General features: G+C 42.0%; 1 protein-coding gene and 1 long non-coding RNA gene across 3 annotated transcripts in view; one reads left to right on the forward strand and one right to left on the reverse strand.

The window, feature by feature from the left end:
• LOC119033570 overlaps positions 1-17,615 on the forward strand; it is a 112,985-nt gene that overhangs the window by 70,704 nt on the left and 24,666 nt on the right. The window lies entirely within an intron of this gene.
• Positions 7,067-17,615, reverse strand: part of cdh11 (cadherin 11, type 2, OB-cadherin (osteoblast)) — a 92,983-nt gene continuing 82,434 nt past the window's right edge. For both annotated transcript variants that reach the window (XM_037123860.1, XM_037123861.1), the window contains exons 10-16: positions 17,441-17,580; positions 16,707-16,843; positions 13,989-14,110; positions 13,766-13,883; positions 11,953-12,204; positions 10,639-10,790; positions 7,067-9,759 (exon numbers count right to left, since the gene is read on the reverse strand). In XM_037123860.1, coding sequence (XP_036979755.1) covers positions 9,397-9,759; positions 10,639-10,790; positions 11,953-12,204; positions 13,766-13,883; positions 13,989-14,110; positions 16,707-16,843; positions 17,441-17,580 — 1,284 coding nt within the window. In that variant the 3' untranslated portion in view covers positions 7,067-9,396. The remainder of the gene's footprint in view (positions 9,760-10,638; positions 10,791-11,952; positions 12,205-13,765; positions 13,884-13,988; positions 14,111-16,706; positions 16,844-17,440; positions 17,581-17,615) is intronic.

Raw genomic sequence — 17,615 nt, forward strand, 5'->3', positions numbered from 1 at the left:
TGTGTATCATGTGAGAGCTTGTGGTTCTTCGGACTGTGTCAGACTTGACCACCTTCCTCATTCTCCCATCTGTGAAATGCCTGTTGGATCTGACTGCCAAACTGAACGACTGACTGAAATACAAAGACGTAAAAACTTGCTCATTAGGGATCATCCGGCTCCTTTAAATATCGTGACTAACTTTCCATTTCACTAATTAACTTACTGACTGACTGATGGGTTAATTTACCTTGTGCGCGGGTGTTCGCCGTGTTTTCTCTTTCGCTGTTTGCTCAAGGACATCCAGCTGATACAAAAACACATTCCCCATGCATCTAACCAACTTACGGGCTCACTGGCAAACTGGATGAGTAACTACATTACTGACTGGCTGCCTGACTGGTTAATTAACTTACTGTCTGTCTGTTTGTAGTGCATCCAAGGACATCCATCCAGCATCCAGTTTGTACACAAAACTATTCCACACACACATCTTCTCTCTCTGGAGTGACGGGAAGAATATTTCCCTGTTTACTCAAGTGCCACTTCATGATTAAAAACTAATCAGGCTTCAGCCAGCCTGGGATCCCCCCTACACACTGACACGGAATGAACTGTAATTATCTTAACAGGAGAGGGAAGAGCTCTAGAAGCAGAGACAGGGATGGTGAGAAGCAGAAAAAAAAGGCAACTGTGATGAGGTGTGTGGAGCGCGATGGAAAATAGAAAAGAAACAGAGATAAAGCAGAAGTGCTGTCAGATCCAGAAAGATGGGAAAAGGAGGTAAACAAAGAGGAACTACGTAGCTGCGACTTTTAAAAGTTGGTGATTCAGATAACTCGTCTTCTCTCCTCTCTTAGTAATGTTTATCCTTGTGTATTAATATAACATTAGCACAGGTGAGATGGGAGCTTTCTGTTTGGTTAAGCTCCATATCGTGACTCAGTATCAGGGGATGGATACAAAAACCTGGTCGGCTCCGGAGCTACATTTTTCTGAGATGGTACTATTGATAAGATCCAACTTTAAACGGTTTCTCTATTGGTACTTTTTAAAGTTTTGGTGCCATTTTTTATCACTCTGCAGCCTCTCCTCTGCTGAACTCCTCCACACACATAGAAGGAAGGAAGCGTAGCAGCCTACTGAGCAGAAACATGTTCAAAAAATTGGTCGTCTTTGTTGAATTTGAAAAGACTTCCACTGAAAACCCAGTGTTGCAGCGCTAGCTATTAAATGTTAAATGTAGAGTGATATCCTAACAGAGGTCAAAATGAAAACATTTTGAACAATGTTATTTTAGACCTCTATTCAACCTCTGTTAAGCCATTTTATACACAAGCACAGTGCGCTAGTTCGGCTGTAGCAAATTGTTACTTGAAGGCTACCGCTACGTTAAAATGAAAGCTGTCCTGAATGCAGTTGGACTGTTTAGTTTAGCTTGTCGTGTCTTCAGTTGAATTTATCAGTATCGAATCACATCAGCAGAGGAAGGGGGACTGATGATACCGACTGATCTGCTGGTTCCTTCCTTCTCTCTAAACTTCCCTCAGTATTTTGATCTCAGGAACATTATTTATTTTATCGCCATTTTAGGATTCAAGGATTTAAGAGTCAATAATATTCCTGTTCTTATTTTTGTGACGAAAAAAACCCAAACTGATAAAATGTGTCGCTCAGAGTAGTGGGTTGATAAAGCCCTCACGATACTCATCCCTACTCAGCATGAATCAAACATGTTCCTCTAAGATATTTCTCTGTTTTAAAGCTCCTAAACAACTCACGTAGGCGTCTAGCTCAGCTTAAAAGTTGACACGCTGAAAGTGGATGAACGACGAGTCCTGATTTGTGAGGCTAAGAAGTACCACTTCAGATAACTTGTATTCGTCCCAGTCTGCCTTCTCTCGAGTTGCTGAGTCATTCCTCTTTCTATTTCGCTTCCCACAATGCTCAAGTACACAACACGTTATAGCACAAGGTCTGCTGTGTGCAGCCGAACAACAACACAGAAAATGTGGAGCTCCAACTCAAAATTGCAATTACTCCTCTCAGGGGGAAGCGATTTGTCACATAGCTGCTGTATTACTTTTTCATTACACTTGCAAATTGACAATTAAGGTCTTGCAGTTCATTCATCAAACTTAAAATAGTTGTCTGCACTTTTTTGTCGGAGCGGTGAGAGTAATCAAATGTGTCGATGTCAAAGTTGTCACAGTTTCTTGTCGAAATTGTTTACAGGCATACGGAGGAATCAGAGAGAACGAGAACAGCTCAGACAAGGTGACAGGTGTATTTCGACACTGAAAGTTAACGATGCAGCTTTTTTTGACTTAAGGTTGGGTACCGAACTGTGTTCCGGCTGATGTTGGTACTACATGTTAAATCAATCATTGCCACATTTGACCTGAGGGTACATGTTGGTGACAGAATCACCCCTGCAGCTTGTTAAAGGCCTAATTGAGGACAATGGCAAGCCAGAAGTGGTCAAAAGTGTGGTCATACTTTTCAAGGTTTAACTCAGAAAAGACTGATATATATTTGTCATGTGAAATCCAGAGCTGACCATGGCAACACATCAAACCTGAGGACACACCTGGTCTCACAAACACAAAATACTGTCTCTGTACAAGCTGAAGCATGTGCCATGTTTGAGCTGTGAAGCTAATGTTGGATCCGCTCGGGACAACATGGCCGCAGCAAACAGATATTTGTGTTGAAGGTCTGCAAACTTTACAAGCAACCATGTCTTCTGATTTAACAGATTAGGGTACTTCAAAAGAGACAGGAGGTGTAGGCTCATACCTCAGGTGTGTCGAGGCTTCTGTCAAGCATAAAACCAACTGAGCATGTCAGCGTATGAGATAACGTTGGTCACCTGTGATGCATTCCAGGTACCAGCACCGGTATTCATTCAGTCCAGCTGTGCAGAGACAATGTGGATTTACAGCTACTGATAGTATAGCAAGCTGTGGCCACAGCAGGTAAGGTTAGACAGGTAAGAAACCTAATATGCTGCAGCTGAGGGTTGTTCTGCCTCTGTGGGTTTGCTCCCTAAAACTACTAATAAATGTAGGGGGCACCGTGCTAATGGTGTCCTCTGATAATGAGGGTAGTTAGTCATTATGTTTGACCATGATATACAGTGTGGTAAAACTATTAAACACTGGCACGACTCCAATAACAACCAGTCTTATTGATTTTAATTTGGGGGTGATTGTGGCATTCATTACAATTCATTACCATGTCGCATCTGTTTGTGTGCCGTTTGGATTTTGCATCATACCCTGCGACGAGGATCCAACCAACAAACAGACAAAACCAAACCGAAAGCTGAATCTTTTTTATTTGCTGGTGTCCACGTTTCTTACGGCGAAAAGCCGGTCATCATGAAAACAGAAGCACAAACGAGGACGGGAAAAAAAAAAACAAAAAAAACACACAAAGTCCTGCTCACAACACACACCCACACTGGAGTCACCGTGCAGAGACAGCGCAGCAGCTTGTTCTCCACATGACGCACCAAAAACTGAGTGTGGGCTGCAGATTACTCCAAACAGCCACATCGTACAGTTTCGATATGAATACTAATGTCACTTCTCTACTACACACACACACACACACACACACACACACACACACACACACACACACACACACAAAAGAAAACAAACCTGAGCACAGAAAGATTTTTTATTTTTTTTTACCAGAAACACTTTCTCTCTCACACAGTCATCCCGTCCCCTCGTGCACATAAACCCTCTCTTCTCAGTGTCCATTGATGATTCTGCATGCCGCAGAATGCAGTCCGGCTCCGAGGGGACTCATGGAGTTTAGGTATTTAAGGATTTAAATAACAAGGACAGGACACAAACTGCACACACAGAGGGAGAGCAAAATAAACCAGGGAGGAAGAATATGAGGTTATAAATCTTATGTATATAAAAGTAATATAAAAGTTTGGTTGTAAAAGTTGTAGTTGTAGAAATGAAGTAATCTTTATATATGAAAATAAATATCATCTCTAGGCACATTTTAAGACGTTTATAGCCAGTTTCTCCACCAAATTACCTCTCGAAAAATCTGTAAAAACTCCGGAAATAATTGAAATGTCCATGAAGATTATGTCCAAGATTAAGTCCTAAGCAGTTTAAAAGTAAACAGATGCACAGTAAAATCTCCTCATTATGTAGGCTTTACTTATTATTATGTCTTTTGCTGCATTTAGTTGAATTTTAAGGCTTTTTCCGAGGGTGTACCATAAACAAACATCGACAGAGCTCCCTGGAGTTCTTCCATCTTGGCCCTTTAAACTAAGCTGCACTTTGAATAAAAGTAAACATCGACTGTTGCAGTAATATCTCATGATACATTCGCATTATTGGGATGATTGTGAATATTCTCACATCAGTGACTTGATAACGCTGTCTGTCGGGAAACTCTAGTGCAACAGCCAGCTGATCCTCTGACGGCTGTTTAAACTCCCAAAATATTTTATTACTCTCACTAATAAGGTCACATTCAGCGAATAAGTTCTCTGCTTTCATGAACCAGCCACGCTTGATCGTCCTTGTCTTTGCATCTGTCTCAATCCCAGGTGGAGATGCTAAGTTTGCATAAACAGGTGCAAAAGTTCACCTCCCTTCTTCTCCTCTTGTCTTCATCCTCTCCTTTTCTCATCCTCACCAATTCGCCGACCTTTTTTTTAACATTTCTTTCTTCGGTCCTCCTTCCTTCCCTTCTCTCACCTGCAGCTGGCACACACAATAGTTTACTTGTCCTCTGTCTCTTTCTGATTGATTCTCCTTCGATTTCCCCTCTGTCTCTTCTCTCTCTCCCCCAGTGGGACACCGTGAAACATCTTCAGCGAGGTGCAGAAGTTCACCCCTCCTCCCTCCACCCTCCTCTTGTCCAGAGGGACCACGGTTGGCAGGTGGTGCAAATATTAACTTCTTTTTCATCCTTTCTTACGTCCCCCCCTGTTTCTTCCAGCTATAGTTAGCAGTGAGGAAGTTTTCCATCTCCTTTTGTCTCTAATTGTCAAAAAAATGCTGCAGTTGTACACAGACTCCGCCCCAGCTGTTGCTGCTCCAGTTTGAGATTCGCAGGGCTTTAGCCATGTTAATGCCAAAGAAGATGCAAAACAGATTTAATACTATTTCGCCATTGAAAACAATTGTGATTTGTTAAAAGAACGGAAAACAATCTAGTACAATCCTTGTACAGTGCCGACACAGCACTGGCAGTGCAAAACAAATCAGTAATTAAAATGGTGATAATAATACAAATATCCAATCATTTAGTTTTTTTTTTGCACAAAAACTACTATCTATGATTGTAAACTCACCATCTTTGGATAATTGACTGCCTGTCAGACAAAACATGCAGCCTGATTATGTTAATTTTGGCAGATTGTGTAGAGAGAATTGCATTTAAAACAAACAAACAAAAAACTTTTGTTGAAGGTTTTTTATAGACTAGAAGATTTAGAAATAATTACCAGATTAATTAATAATGAAAGTATTCTTCAGTCGTATCCCTGATTCACTGCAAATCGAGCGTAGGAGGCTCTGCTTTTCAAAAACTGCAGTCTGGTCCAGGATGGTTTAATTTTTGCGGGCACCGTTCCTCTCGTTCCTCGCCTCTCTCTCTCTTTCTCTTTCTTTCTCTGTCTCTCTCGCTCGCGGCTCATTGTGATCTGTTTCCCTTCTTTCCTTTCCTTTCCTTTCACTTCTCCCTTTGTGTCTTCTCACTGTTTCTCTGAAGTGTCTCTCGGTCTTTCAGTGTTTTCGTGGAGCCAATGGCTTAATCAGCGACACAATTCTTGAATAATTTCTCCTCGCATCCACTTTGGCAATAAATAAGGTTGTGATAATTGGAAAGACAGCGTGTCTTTCTGTATGCTGAGCTTAACAGTTGAACATAATTCCCCCAAGGCCAGAGTACCGTCTCTAAGACGGTTTGTTTTCACCTGCACTGTAGAAGAAACTACACTGTTTGTTTGCATCCAGACAGAAAACCCTGCATCATGTATTAGCTTCAACACATTTAATGCTCTTTTTTAGTTTTTCACAAATTTCTTTGCATCTCATTCATGTGCATATGCACATGCATAACATTAGCATTCACTAATGTCAGGTTGGATGCCTAATTTACCTGTTTGGCCAAAGACTACAGAACATTACAACTAGAGTTCACAGAAACTGAACTGAGTAGTTGGTCCAATAGAGGGTGAGATGTCACTGTTGAGTAGATTTGTTGTCTTTTCAATTTTACATTTCTGGCTGGAAATGGCAGAAATATATTTGCAGATTTCACACACTCACAAATGTAGATGTGCCACCAGTTGTCGACCTGGACACTGCTGCTGCTGTTAGCGTGATGTCACAGTGATTCGTTCGACTGACGCGTCTCCATTATGGCAACATCACCAGGATTACATTTAAATTCCAGTTTAAGGCAAAAGCCTGCAAAAGCAATTCAAGTAAGCCGTTCCCATCACCCTTACCTGCACGTTGTGTTTAGCATCAGTTCTAGTGTTGCATGCTAACCTTCTAAGATCAGATGTAAGTAAACCTGATAAATATTATACCTAAACATCAGCTAGTTGGCACTGAGCTCCAAGCAGCTCTACAGCCTAACAGAGCTGCTAGCTTACCTGTGGACTCCTAGTGGGTGTTCAGACTGAAAACAGTTAAATGAAACGACATGAAATATGAAATAAGATCCAGAGGGTCCTGTTTAAATGCTTTTTTCCCCCCAAAAGTGCACAGTGGTTTATAATTTTACTAGAGAAGACTTTGCAGCTCTGGGAAGTTATCACAACGGTATTTTATCTTGGAAAACAGCAGGGCGACAGCGCTGCAAGTGTAACATCTAGAATATGCCCTATGCAAATATTTGATAAGTCAGGTTGAGTGACTCCCACAGTTTTCAGTTTTTCTTTCAGTGTAAAACTCTGAATATCATGTATTTTAGTGAACCTGGGTCCTCAGGTGATAGGCTGCTCATTTATGGATATCCTTTCATTTAGAGCGTCAGCAGTAAAGTACAGAAAGCGTCCACAAAGTTTTCTCCCACACACACTGCGATATCATTTTATAAAAAGAGCATTTATTTCAAAGTTTTTTTTCGCTTCGGAGATTGAAGCACATAGTAAAGCAACAGTACAATGTTCAGAAAATATAAGTGTGATGCTGTAACATTTTTTTTTTAATCGTATCTTCTTAACATGTTTTTTGTTGTAATACTGGAATATTCTGCATGTATACTAAAATAAGAACTTTTAAAATTGTACAAATCGGTACCATAAAACTTGACAGAGAATAAAAACGAGGCGTTCTCTCACTGCAACAGACACAGATTTCTAGTTTTTCCTCTTGAACAGGGAGAAAGAACGAAGAAACGCCAAAAACAAAACAAAACAAAAAAAAAGGAACAAAAACAAAAGAAATGAGAGAGGTTGTGTTCACGCAGGCAGAAACCAAAGCTGATATTTAACTTTTGGCAGTACATTTCTTACAGCTGTCCAAAAATGAAAAAAATGAAATAGCACGTAGTCTCTCCATGTTTAGACACCCATAAGATCAAATCGGAGCTGCAAAGAGTTAAACATGAATCCGGTCCTGTGTAGCTGCAGCCAAAGAAAGAACAGTTATCGTCATAATAATAATAATAATAATGATAATAATAATATTAAAAAAACAACAATAATAATCATAATAATATAATAACATTAAAAAAGAGATTGAACAAGAATCAGCACGCTTAAAAAAGGATGTCCTGGTTTCAGCCTCTCCGCATATGTGGCTCAGAAAACACACCTTGTGTTATTTTCCAGTGTGCACATTTTATGTTGGAATAGCAACACATGTTGATACAACAGACGTTGCTGCTAACATAGCTGGTGTTGGGAAAAAGAAACACAAGGCACGTTTATCCTGGTCTACATTTACCGTGCTGGCAGAAACGGCACATCCTGTTTTTTTGTTGTTTTTATTTTAAGAATGCACGAGGCGCAGGTTGGATCCTCAACGTGATATATCACATGTCTGCACATTGCTCTGTACATACCTAACATGGACAATAGTTTGCTTTCTGAATATACTTTTCAAGTTACAAAAAGAAACAAAAAAAGGAGAAACGAAAAAAAAAAAAAAAAAAGAGAATGCACTGCGTTGCAAGAGTGTCCATAAAGTTTAAGGCGATTTTTAGAGCTCACAGGTTTTTACTCATTGTGATTGATCATCATTGGTGGACTCTGAATGGAGAAGTGATCATTCATCGGTGGACTCGGTATGGGAAGTGATTGTTGATGGGAGGATTGAGGGGAACACAGGGGAGAAGGGCAGCTTTTCTTTTTTTCACGTCTTCTCTGCAGTGAAGAATGAAAAACGAAGATTCACCCACAGTTTTTTCAGTTGGATCCGTGTCGAGTCCGTCTCTTTTTGGGAGTAAAAAAAAAACTAAACAAAAAATAAAAAACAACAACAGGTATTTGAGTAGCGTTTTCACAGATACTCAGTCCTTGTGTGTTTTGTCTGTGTGTCGCTACTCAAGCTAGCGGTCTCTCTTTCATTACACATGTTGTGTTTACCCCTGGAGTTGTTGTTTATTTATTATAAGGCCACCATACTGTGAAGATGCTGCGAGCGTCTTCAGAGTATCAACAACCCTCTGGGTCACGCTATCTAAACCACAGTACCTGCTGAACTCTGCACACACAACAACACATTGCAAAGAGTTTTGTTTGACTGTTTGATCCTACTGACACGTCATTGTTACCTTTTTAGGTCTCTCTCCTAACATCAAGCTGTTGCTGAATCCCATTCTAACTTTTTTCTTTGATTTTGCTTGTATCTCGCTCTTCTTCTCTTCCCGTGTGTTCTTTACAAACACCACTCAGGGAAATATATATCCCACTCAGGAACCTGTGCGGGGGAATAACATTTCTCTCAGGAACCATTAGCTAAGTACGTGAATCCAGTCCACAAAAGTATATAGAACCTCTAATAAACTAAACATTTAGCTATAAGCAAGTCTTTTTGATCATACAGCAACATTTTTTTCCCCAACAATTTAACTTTTCAAACCAACAGACTGGTGACATAACAAAATCTCCCAGCCCTGCGATGCTCAGTCTGTAGAAAGAGAGTGGGGAAGAGAAACAGGAGGGAAAGGAGAGATTTGGGAAAAAGCTGGGAGCGGTTCGAGTCCAAGCGTTCATTAAGTGTTCATTAACAAATCATCCTGGAGGACCAGGGAGGCGCCACGGGAGGGAGAGCTGTTAACGTCCGTTGACGAATTGGCATGAACTGATCAGGTGGTAACGATTGGGTATTGAGGAGTGTTAACCCTCAGCTAACGAATCCTCATGGAATCAATAAATCAGAAATCGGGGGCGTCCACACAGAAAGACCGCTGTTAAGAGTCTTCACCATCATCCCCGTCATGAATAGAGCAGTCTTTGGTCCCGTACAAATCTGCCAGCTTCTTAAACCTCGGCCCCCAACTCTGCAGATAGTCATAATCCAAGTCGGACTCTGTTGTGACAGACTCGAGGGAACTCAACGACCCAGCCAACGATCCTCTGCCCTCATAGCCGTAGATCTGGATGGAGTCATAAGGAGGTGCGGTCGGGTCGCTGTCGGCCTCTGCGATTCGAGTCTTAATGAAGTCATCAACGTCGACGCTGTTGGCTGCTGGACGGCCACCGGGTCTGAGGGGATACTGGAGCTCAGGTTTGATGTCCTTTCTTGGCAGGAAACCGTTGGCACCATCTGGGTTCTGAGCAATTAGAGAAAAAGCGCCTTGTTATAAAATGTAACAGTCATACAAGTCTGTAAAGAGACTTTCAAGTTTAATGAGAAAGTTAATTGTAAGGAAGATTTGCATCCTCAAAATACTATATGAAATACACAATTGGTGAAATCAAATAACTCCGACCACCTTCTAATTCTCATATGCTCAATCCCAAAACACTCCATGGACCCTAATCTATTAGTGTATCTCCATTTTGTGTGAGCCTCAAGGTCTTCTTGTTGGTATATAGGGGCAGGGCTAAGTGTGAGGACTATATGACTAGAGAGATTTGGGAACGCAGAGGGCTTTGGGAACTCAATTTCTTTATAACAGTCATAAAAAAACACTGTTGGTAAGCCTTTTATTGGTAGCTAACTAGCTAGCAAGCTATAGTTCGATTGTTTTTGCTGATTTGTGATTGACAGTCCGACATCTTTGCATATTTCAGTGTTGCATTCCCCCGTTTGATGACATGGTATAAGGGCCAGTATGTAATTTACACTGAAGTCCAGGAGTGAAGCTGCTGGACCTGGTACCACCTGGCAGAACAGGACCACAGGATGCTAATGTTGGCAGATAGCACTGAAATAATGACAGGATTTCTCCAGTAATGCAACTGGAGAAATGTCGAGTTGCGTTTGTTTTGATATGGCATCAGCGACAATTGAAGGGTTGTCCCACTTCACAGGGAGAGATTTTTAATCCCCACCCCTTGAGACTCTAAAGGGCTGCACTGGAAAATTCGGGGTAGGAGTAAAAATTGGGATGGAATCGAGCCTTCCTGTGTTCCTACTATGTTCTTGGACAAATACTGACAAAAAGAGTAGGAGGTTTGTTTTCTCGCTTTCACACTCCTTTGCATACCTGCAGTGTGGCGATGTCGAAAGCCTCCGTGTCCTCCTCGCCACCTCCCTCATCATCGTAAGTGATAATGTTCTCCCTGATGTCCTCCTCCTCGAACACTATCAATGGCTCCTTCTTCTGACGCCGCAGTGCAACAAACAGCACAACGATCGCTGCCAAAGAAAAACACACAAATCAAGAAAAATGTCCTGCATGTTGTGATTACATAACAATCCTCACACTGTTTCTGAAAAAAAGAAAAAAAAAAAAGTGGGGGAATGTGAGCGTTAGATAATTAGTATTCACTGTAGGAGATAGTGTAATTAGACCTTGGACAGTTAAATTAATATCATTATTGGATTTTGCAATTCACACACAAGCCGTTTTTAATTGCAGGTGGTGTCAGGCTTCTGAAAGGTTCTCAGTTTTGTAGTACTCTGGATGTCATGTGGTATTAACAACAAGAATATTAAAGTGTATATTAAAAAAAAAAAAAAGGAAACTACAGTTAGCAGCTGCGATGTGGGTTGGTGGAAAAGAAAAGAAGAAGGCTGGAGACACAAATGTAACCTGTAAAACATTTACTATTGTATGGAAAGTGCTCTCTAAAAAAAGACATAGCTGTGTCTCCTGGACCTCTTAACAAAGACTCATTCTGTAAACACACTGCAAGATAATCTCAGTCAGCCATCCAAGAGAGTGCTGCAGGAACGAGTCCGAACACCCAGAAATAAGTCTGCATTTTTACACTTCTTGTGTTTTTCAAATTGATTTTTGGTTAGATGTCTGTGGTTATTTGGAATTTTTTCTTGTTTCTGTTCTACGACATAAAAAAAAAAAAACGTGTGTTTGCGTATTTGAAAGCATTTATCAGTCTTTAAAACAGAGGTTGCAAACAAGTGGCTAAACAGTCATTAAATGTCCATTTAATGTGAAGTGCATGTAGTTAAGTGCAGTGTGAAGCTCAGTGGTGATGTCGCTGAGGTCACGTTTCAATCCTGGCGATTTGCATTTAAGCTTCAAAAATCATAAACAAGTGGTGTTAATTTGTGAAAATTATCTTGCGGAACAAAACATGTAAGTATCATAAACATGTGTTTGCCACAGAACTTATTTTCTGCAGTCATCCAAAAAACTCCAACTGGGAAAAATCTCATTGGCTTTTTTGTTGAGGGAACTAGAGCAATGTTGACTTCAAGGGGTGGCCCACGAAAAAAACATGTCATCCCTGCAGCACTGTGTCAGAATTTCATCCACACCATGGCGAATCTTATGTGAATCAGTAATCCTCACCAGTCCTAACATATCAAAACCAACAAACTGTCAGCTCCTTACCCAGCAGAATGACGATACAGGCCAGTATAGCTATCAGCGCCCCCGTGCTGAGACCGGCTGGCAGGACGTAGGGCTCCACATTGCAGGAGAGGATGGTGTTTTTACTGTCACAGGAGCAGACTCTGATGGTCAGGGTGTTGGTGCTGCTCATAGCTGGGAAACCGTTGTCATTTATCTCGATGGGAAGGTAGTAAACATCCTGGGTCAGGCGGCTGAATCCTTTGCGGAGCACGTAGATGCTGGCTGTGCTGTCTGTGTGTGTGTGGGGGGGGGAGATAGAAATGTGTTGGTCAGTAAAGAAAGATGAACCGGTGGAATGATAGAAAGGATCCTCTCTTTAATCTATCAAAGAACAGGGGGAGTATAACAGACAGCAAGCACACGGCCAATAACAAACTAGGTGTTTAGACTTCTATCATAGCTTGGACTTCACAAATTTTAAGAACCAATGAGGTGTGACTTTGGTGATATTACAAGGAAGGAAATGTAATCAAAAGCCGATGTCACTGCTGTTCTGACATCGGCTCGCTGGCTCTCCCTCTCTTCTTCCTCACTATCTAAATAATTCTTTTCTAATGTCACATTCACTTTATTTTTTCCAGGCACACGAAGATATGAGATAGTTGGGAGTCGTTTCAGGAGTTTCATCACTGAGAATACAGTCCGAACATTTCTATTAAAAATACATTGTGCAGCAATATATGTCAAAAATTATGAAAGCTAATGCAGTGCAGTGAACAATGGGAGGGAAATAGTTCAGAATTGTAGGATGGAAAGGAAGTTATGTTATACACATACTGGTGTTACTACACTTGTGTTTTAACCTTCTGCTATAGAAAATATAGCGCTTGATGAAGACAAACAAGCCTGCACTGCGCTCAAGCCCCAGGTGAGAGGAAAGAATGATGCAACACAATCGCACTCACAGAAATAACAAGATAAAGAAAGCACAGAAAGTCAGGAGGGACTCAAACTTTTCCCCCCTGAAAGCGAGTGAAGGTAACTCCCAGCCCTCCGCTGCTGATGTCACTGTCATCTGTTGCTCTCAGCCTCCTGCCAACACCGGTACTCCCTGACAGCTGTGTGAGTGTGTCTGCGGATCTGAGGCGCCTGAGACTATGTGGACAGATGGATCGACTATCTAGCTATCTAGCTAGCTATCAACTATGCTTTTGGTGTCACATCGAGCAGTTCTGCTCCGAATGTCTCCCCATGCAGCATCTCTACTATGATATTGAAACACAGGACTCTCTGGGAGGCACTGCTGGCCCTGTGTATTACAGATACACTCCCTGATTTTATTACAGTGCCAGATAGGTCCCTTAAATCCCACACATCCCTTCCCTGTTGATTCACATTTCCACTTTTATGTTCTGTCTCCGACAGCTATAGCTTTATCTATCTGTGTTCCTCTCCTCTCTGTTCTCACTGTCTCTCTCTCTCCCAGCACTGGCAAAACTTAATTCAATCAGTTGGCCCCCAAAGATATGTGTACAGACGGACAGAGACCCCACTGCAATTAATACAGCCCGCAGGACACGTGTGCATTTGTGTGTGTGAGGGAAATTCAGAGCACCTGCTGCTTTCTACAAGGTAGTGTAAGCCTCCATCTGGTTATGCTTTGATCTAATCTCAGCGAAAGGGGAGAGAGAGACAGAGAGAGAGAGAGAGAAGAGAGAGAAGAGACTGCAGATGAAGAGACGCTAAGATTGGCTGCTAGAAGGGGCTAGAGACTGAGGTGAGTGAAGAAATGAACTGGAGGTAAAAAGAGGTGAGAGTAGCAGACGGAGATGATACTTTAAAGGTCGTCTACCTCTGTTGTCTTTGAGGGAGAAGTTGTTGTTGTGGGCGACTTCCGGAGCGAGGCTGAATGTGAAGTGCTGCCTGTGAGCCATCTCGTCTTTGTCCACGGCGCTGACTCTTTCAATAACCTAAAACCAAACACGCCAGGAGGTAAAACATTAATATCACACACTGTTAAATACATGTTTGTTTACCTTAATCCACCAAATACGTTGATGTACTTAATGACGTACCTTCCCCGGCGCGACAGATTCACACATGAGGACTTCGTTGTTGGTCGCGAACTCCGGAGGGTTGTCATTCACGTCTTTAACTTTGATGTTGACGCGCACTTTGGTGTCTTGGTGGTGACCCCCTGCACACACACACACACACACACACACACACACACACACACACACACAGAGTAGGGCAAAAAATGATGAGTGTTCTGCTGCGTACAAAAAAATTCAAAGCAGTGTCAAATTCATTATAGACCAAATGTCATTTGTGGCTTGCTTGTGATTGCTTGTCTGTCTGCATTCTAATCCATGTTTGGCACTGGCTGAACACAAAGCTAACTATGAATATTTCCCAGCAAGATTGGCTGTCAATCAGTCAGCCACTCAGCCAGCTATTTGTTATTTTTGATTTGCTAAAAAAATTACAGACACGAGTTTGTGAGACATCAAAATATCCCGTCAGCCGCTCAGTTCGCCCGGCTCCCACGCTTTTATTTTGCCGGAGCCATTTTTGATATGCAAAAAGTGACAAATGTCAAGTTGTGCCTGCTGGAGATTTAAATGAAGAGGAAAAAATAAATAAAATAATGGTGTGATGCTGACAGAATTGTGTCTAAACAGCCGGCATAGACACGTGCAGCAAACTCTGGATTCATTCAGAATATTAACTAAGAGAGATGGAGAGAGGAGAGTGTAGTTTTCTGTCCATGCAAAAAAAGAGAAACCATCCATTTCTGCATTGTGCTGCCTCGCATATTTGCAATTCTAGTCAGTATGAGTTTTCCACTACCCTGTCATTACGAGGCATTTATTTAGCTTCCCAGGGCCTGTTAGCGGTTAGCGTAGCCTGCGATGGTCCTAGCTTTGTGGGCGGCGAGCCCGTTTCCATCTGGCCGTCTGGCGTCAAGCACGCCACAGGGAAACCACGCGGCGCTCTGCTAGTTTGAGCCCCGACCACAGAATACCAGGGTGGGGCCACCGAGGCTCGCTGGCTGGAGGGATTGTGGGGATGAAGCTGGGGAGAGAAGAGGTCCAGAGGCCCTGTGGGTCGGCTGGCATTCCCCTGTTTTCTCCCCTCACTCTCTTTGTATAGTTAGTAGGAGTGTTTGTGGTGGAGACGGATAGTTTAATATTTTATTGGTGCCTCAACAGTTTTTGCTCTTAATTCTTTTTCACTGCATCAGGTTTTGTTTTTTTGTGTCACAGAGTATCTAACTACAAGACTGTACTTCTGTGCTGTGACCACCTCACCCACTTGAAAGCTATAAAACAGTTTAAACTGAAGTGCTGCTTCAACAGCTGTTTGTCTTCAGCCTTCAGATCGTCTTTAAATTTGTCAGATTTAATGTCTCTTTCTCTTTCATCTATCCAAATTGAAGTAAACTCACACTTTAAGAATAAAGGACCAGCATTAACTGGACAAATCTCAGATAACTTTTATCAATGGCAGACTAAACAAAGCACTTGTATATGTTTCTATTTCTGACCGAAGCGTTATGTGAAAACTACATAAGACCGACCGACAGACAGCGTTCAGTGTTTGGTGTCAACAGTCAAGGCATTAAGCCTAACAGCTGGATTCTCTCAACAAAAATAATATAACCAGTTATCTGCATAAAACCAATCCCTGCTGGCTGAAGCTGAATGTATAATTAGTTCACTGAGGTCTCGGCACTTCTTCACTGACATTCACAGCAAAAATTCCAACTTTAGTCCCACCCAGAGGGAAAAAAAATTAAAGGCAGCAGCTTGAATCCACTTAAATGTTGCACATAAGATGTCATGGAGTGTATCCAGCACCGCAGAATGACAGGTTGGGCTCTGGATGCCAGCAAATGTACAGCCTGGTGGCTGTCTGGGAATTTTCCATCTGTTTGTTCATCTTTAACTTTTTTTCTCTCCATCCTATGTACATCAGTACTGTTGAGTATGTTCAGTAAAACAAACTGCCACACACATGTGATTTCTGCTTGGCATCTACCACTTATTGCTTGAAAAGTGGAAACCGGATGACCATAAGTGGGAGAGGAAGCTACCATTTTGTCCCCGAATGATGATCTGACGTCACTGCAACCGTCTCGAAAAAGGCAGTTGTGTGCACACAACCGAGCCCCGGAGATGGTACACCACAACTGTGACTTGGCACATTTGAAACCGGTAATGAAAGCACAGATTAAAGGATTTTTTAAAATTACTGATGGAAAGTTGGGTGAAGTTTCACAGTCCACAAAACATTTCTGGAGATTCACAGCAAAACAGCGTTGCGGAGGAGGAGACTTGGATTACCTCAGTATGTTTTAAAACTGTCCCCCATCTGCTTTAGGAGAATGCTGAGACGCTGCTCTGCTGTGAAGCTCCAGACATTTTTTTTTTTGCAAGCTATGAAACTTTCCCTTGGCGGCCGGATGACTAGATAATGACTACATTTTCATTTTTGGGTGAACTTGTCCTTTAAGATTTGACCGCCTCTCGGGTCCCAATTGGGCAAAAAAGTGCCATTAGAATACCCGATAACTATTCCACTTAAATGTCTGAAAATATCAGTCAATTAGCGCTGACATTCTCAGAGCCGCGGTGTCCCTCCACATTTAAACGTAATAGGTGTGAGGGTGGAGGCTGAACCATAATGAGTTACAGTGCTGTCTCAGCTTGTACCACGATGGCCCACACACATCAGATTCAGCTCCAGTTTTTCTTCACATGTCTCTGTATATCGGGGCGTATACGCACCGATCTCTGTGGCCGACACAGATATGTTATGCCAGTTCTGCGTTTCTCTGTCCAGCGGTTTCATCGTGATGATCATGCCGTCTTCCGTGTTGATGCTGAAGAACTGCTCGACATCTGTGTACCGAGGGATCATGTACCTACGAGGAGAGTAAACACAACGGGCTGTTATTATGCTATTACGCATTAGGCTTAAGCCGTTTGTAGAAAATTAAATTGCATTTACAGCTTGTATTCAAAGACATTAGATATCCTCGTTTTGCGAATGAACACTGAACTGAAGGGGAAGTCTCTTCTGGAGGAACGTATTGAGCTTCAGTGAGGACATTATGGAGATAATTGGGTGTTTATTTATGTCCAAACATAATATACTAAGTCTCGACTGTCGAGTTAGACAACATGAAAGACCCAGTGATTGTTTTCCACTTGTTTTATATAAATTGTGTCTGGTTATGCTTCTGTAATCCTTGTTTGGCTTCCTTATTCCTTTGAAAACTTCTGTATATGTAATCTGCATAAAAGTATGAGAGTAAAGCCAAGCTCATCTATCTTTGTTCAGTGTAGCTGAAGGAACACTATTTACGAGTATTTGTTTTTTTTGGCGGTGCTCCATGAGAATTTACACTTCTGAAAAATTCACATTTTCCCACTGCAGCAAGTATGACTCAGACAATGTGTTTGTGAGTCAGTGTATGTGTGTGTGTGTGTGTGTTTCAGTGTTTGTTATTGCGTGTTACCTGACGGGATTGTTGGCAACATCGGTGTCCTTGGCATGGACACGACCCACCAGGGTGCCTTCGGGCGCATTCTCCTCTACCTCAAAGGTGTAACTGGGAGCTACGAACACAGGGGGCTCGTCTGCATCCTCCACTGATATCTGCAGACGCACAAACACAAAGAGTTCTTCTAAAG

Source organism: Acanthopagrus latus, chromosome 15, assembly GCF_904848185.1.
Source record: "Acanthopagrus latus isolate v.2019 chromosome 15, fAcaLat1.1, whole genome shotgun sequence".
Classification (NCBI taxonomy): Eukaryota; Metazoa; Chordata; class Actinopteri; order Spariformes; family Sparidae; genus Acanthopagrus; species Acanthopagrus latus.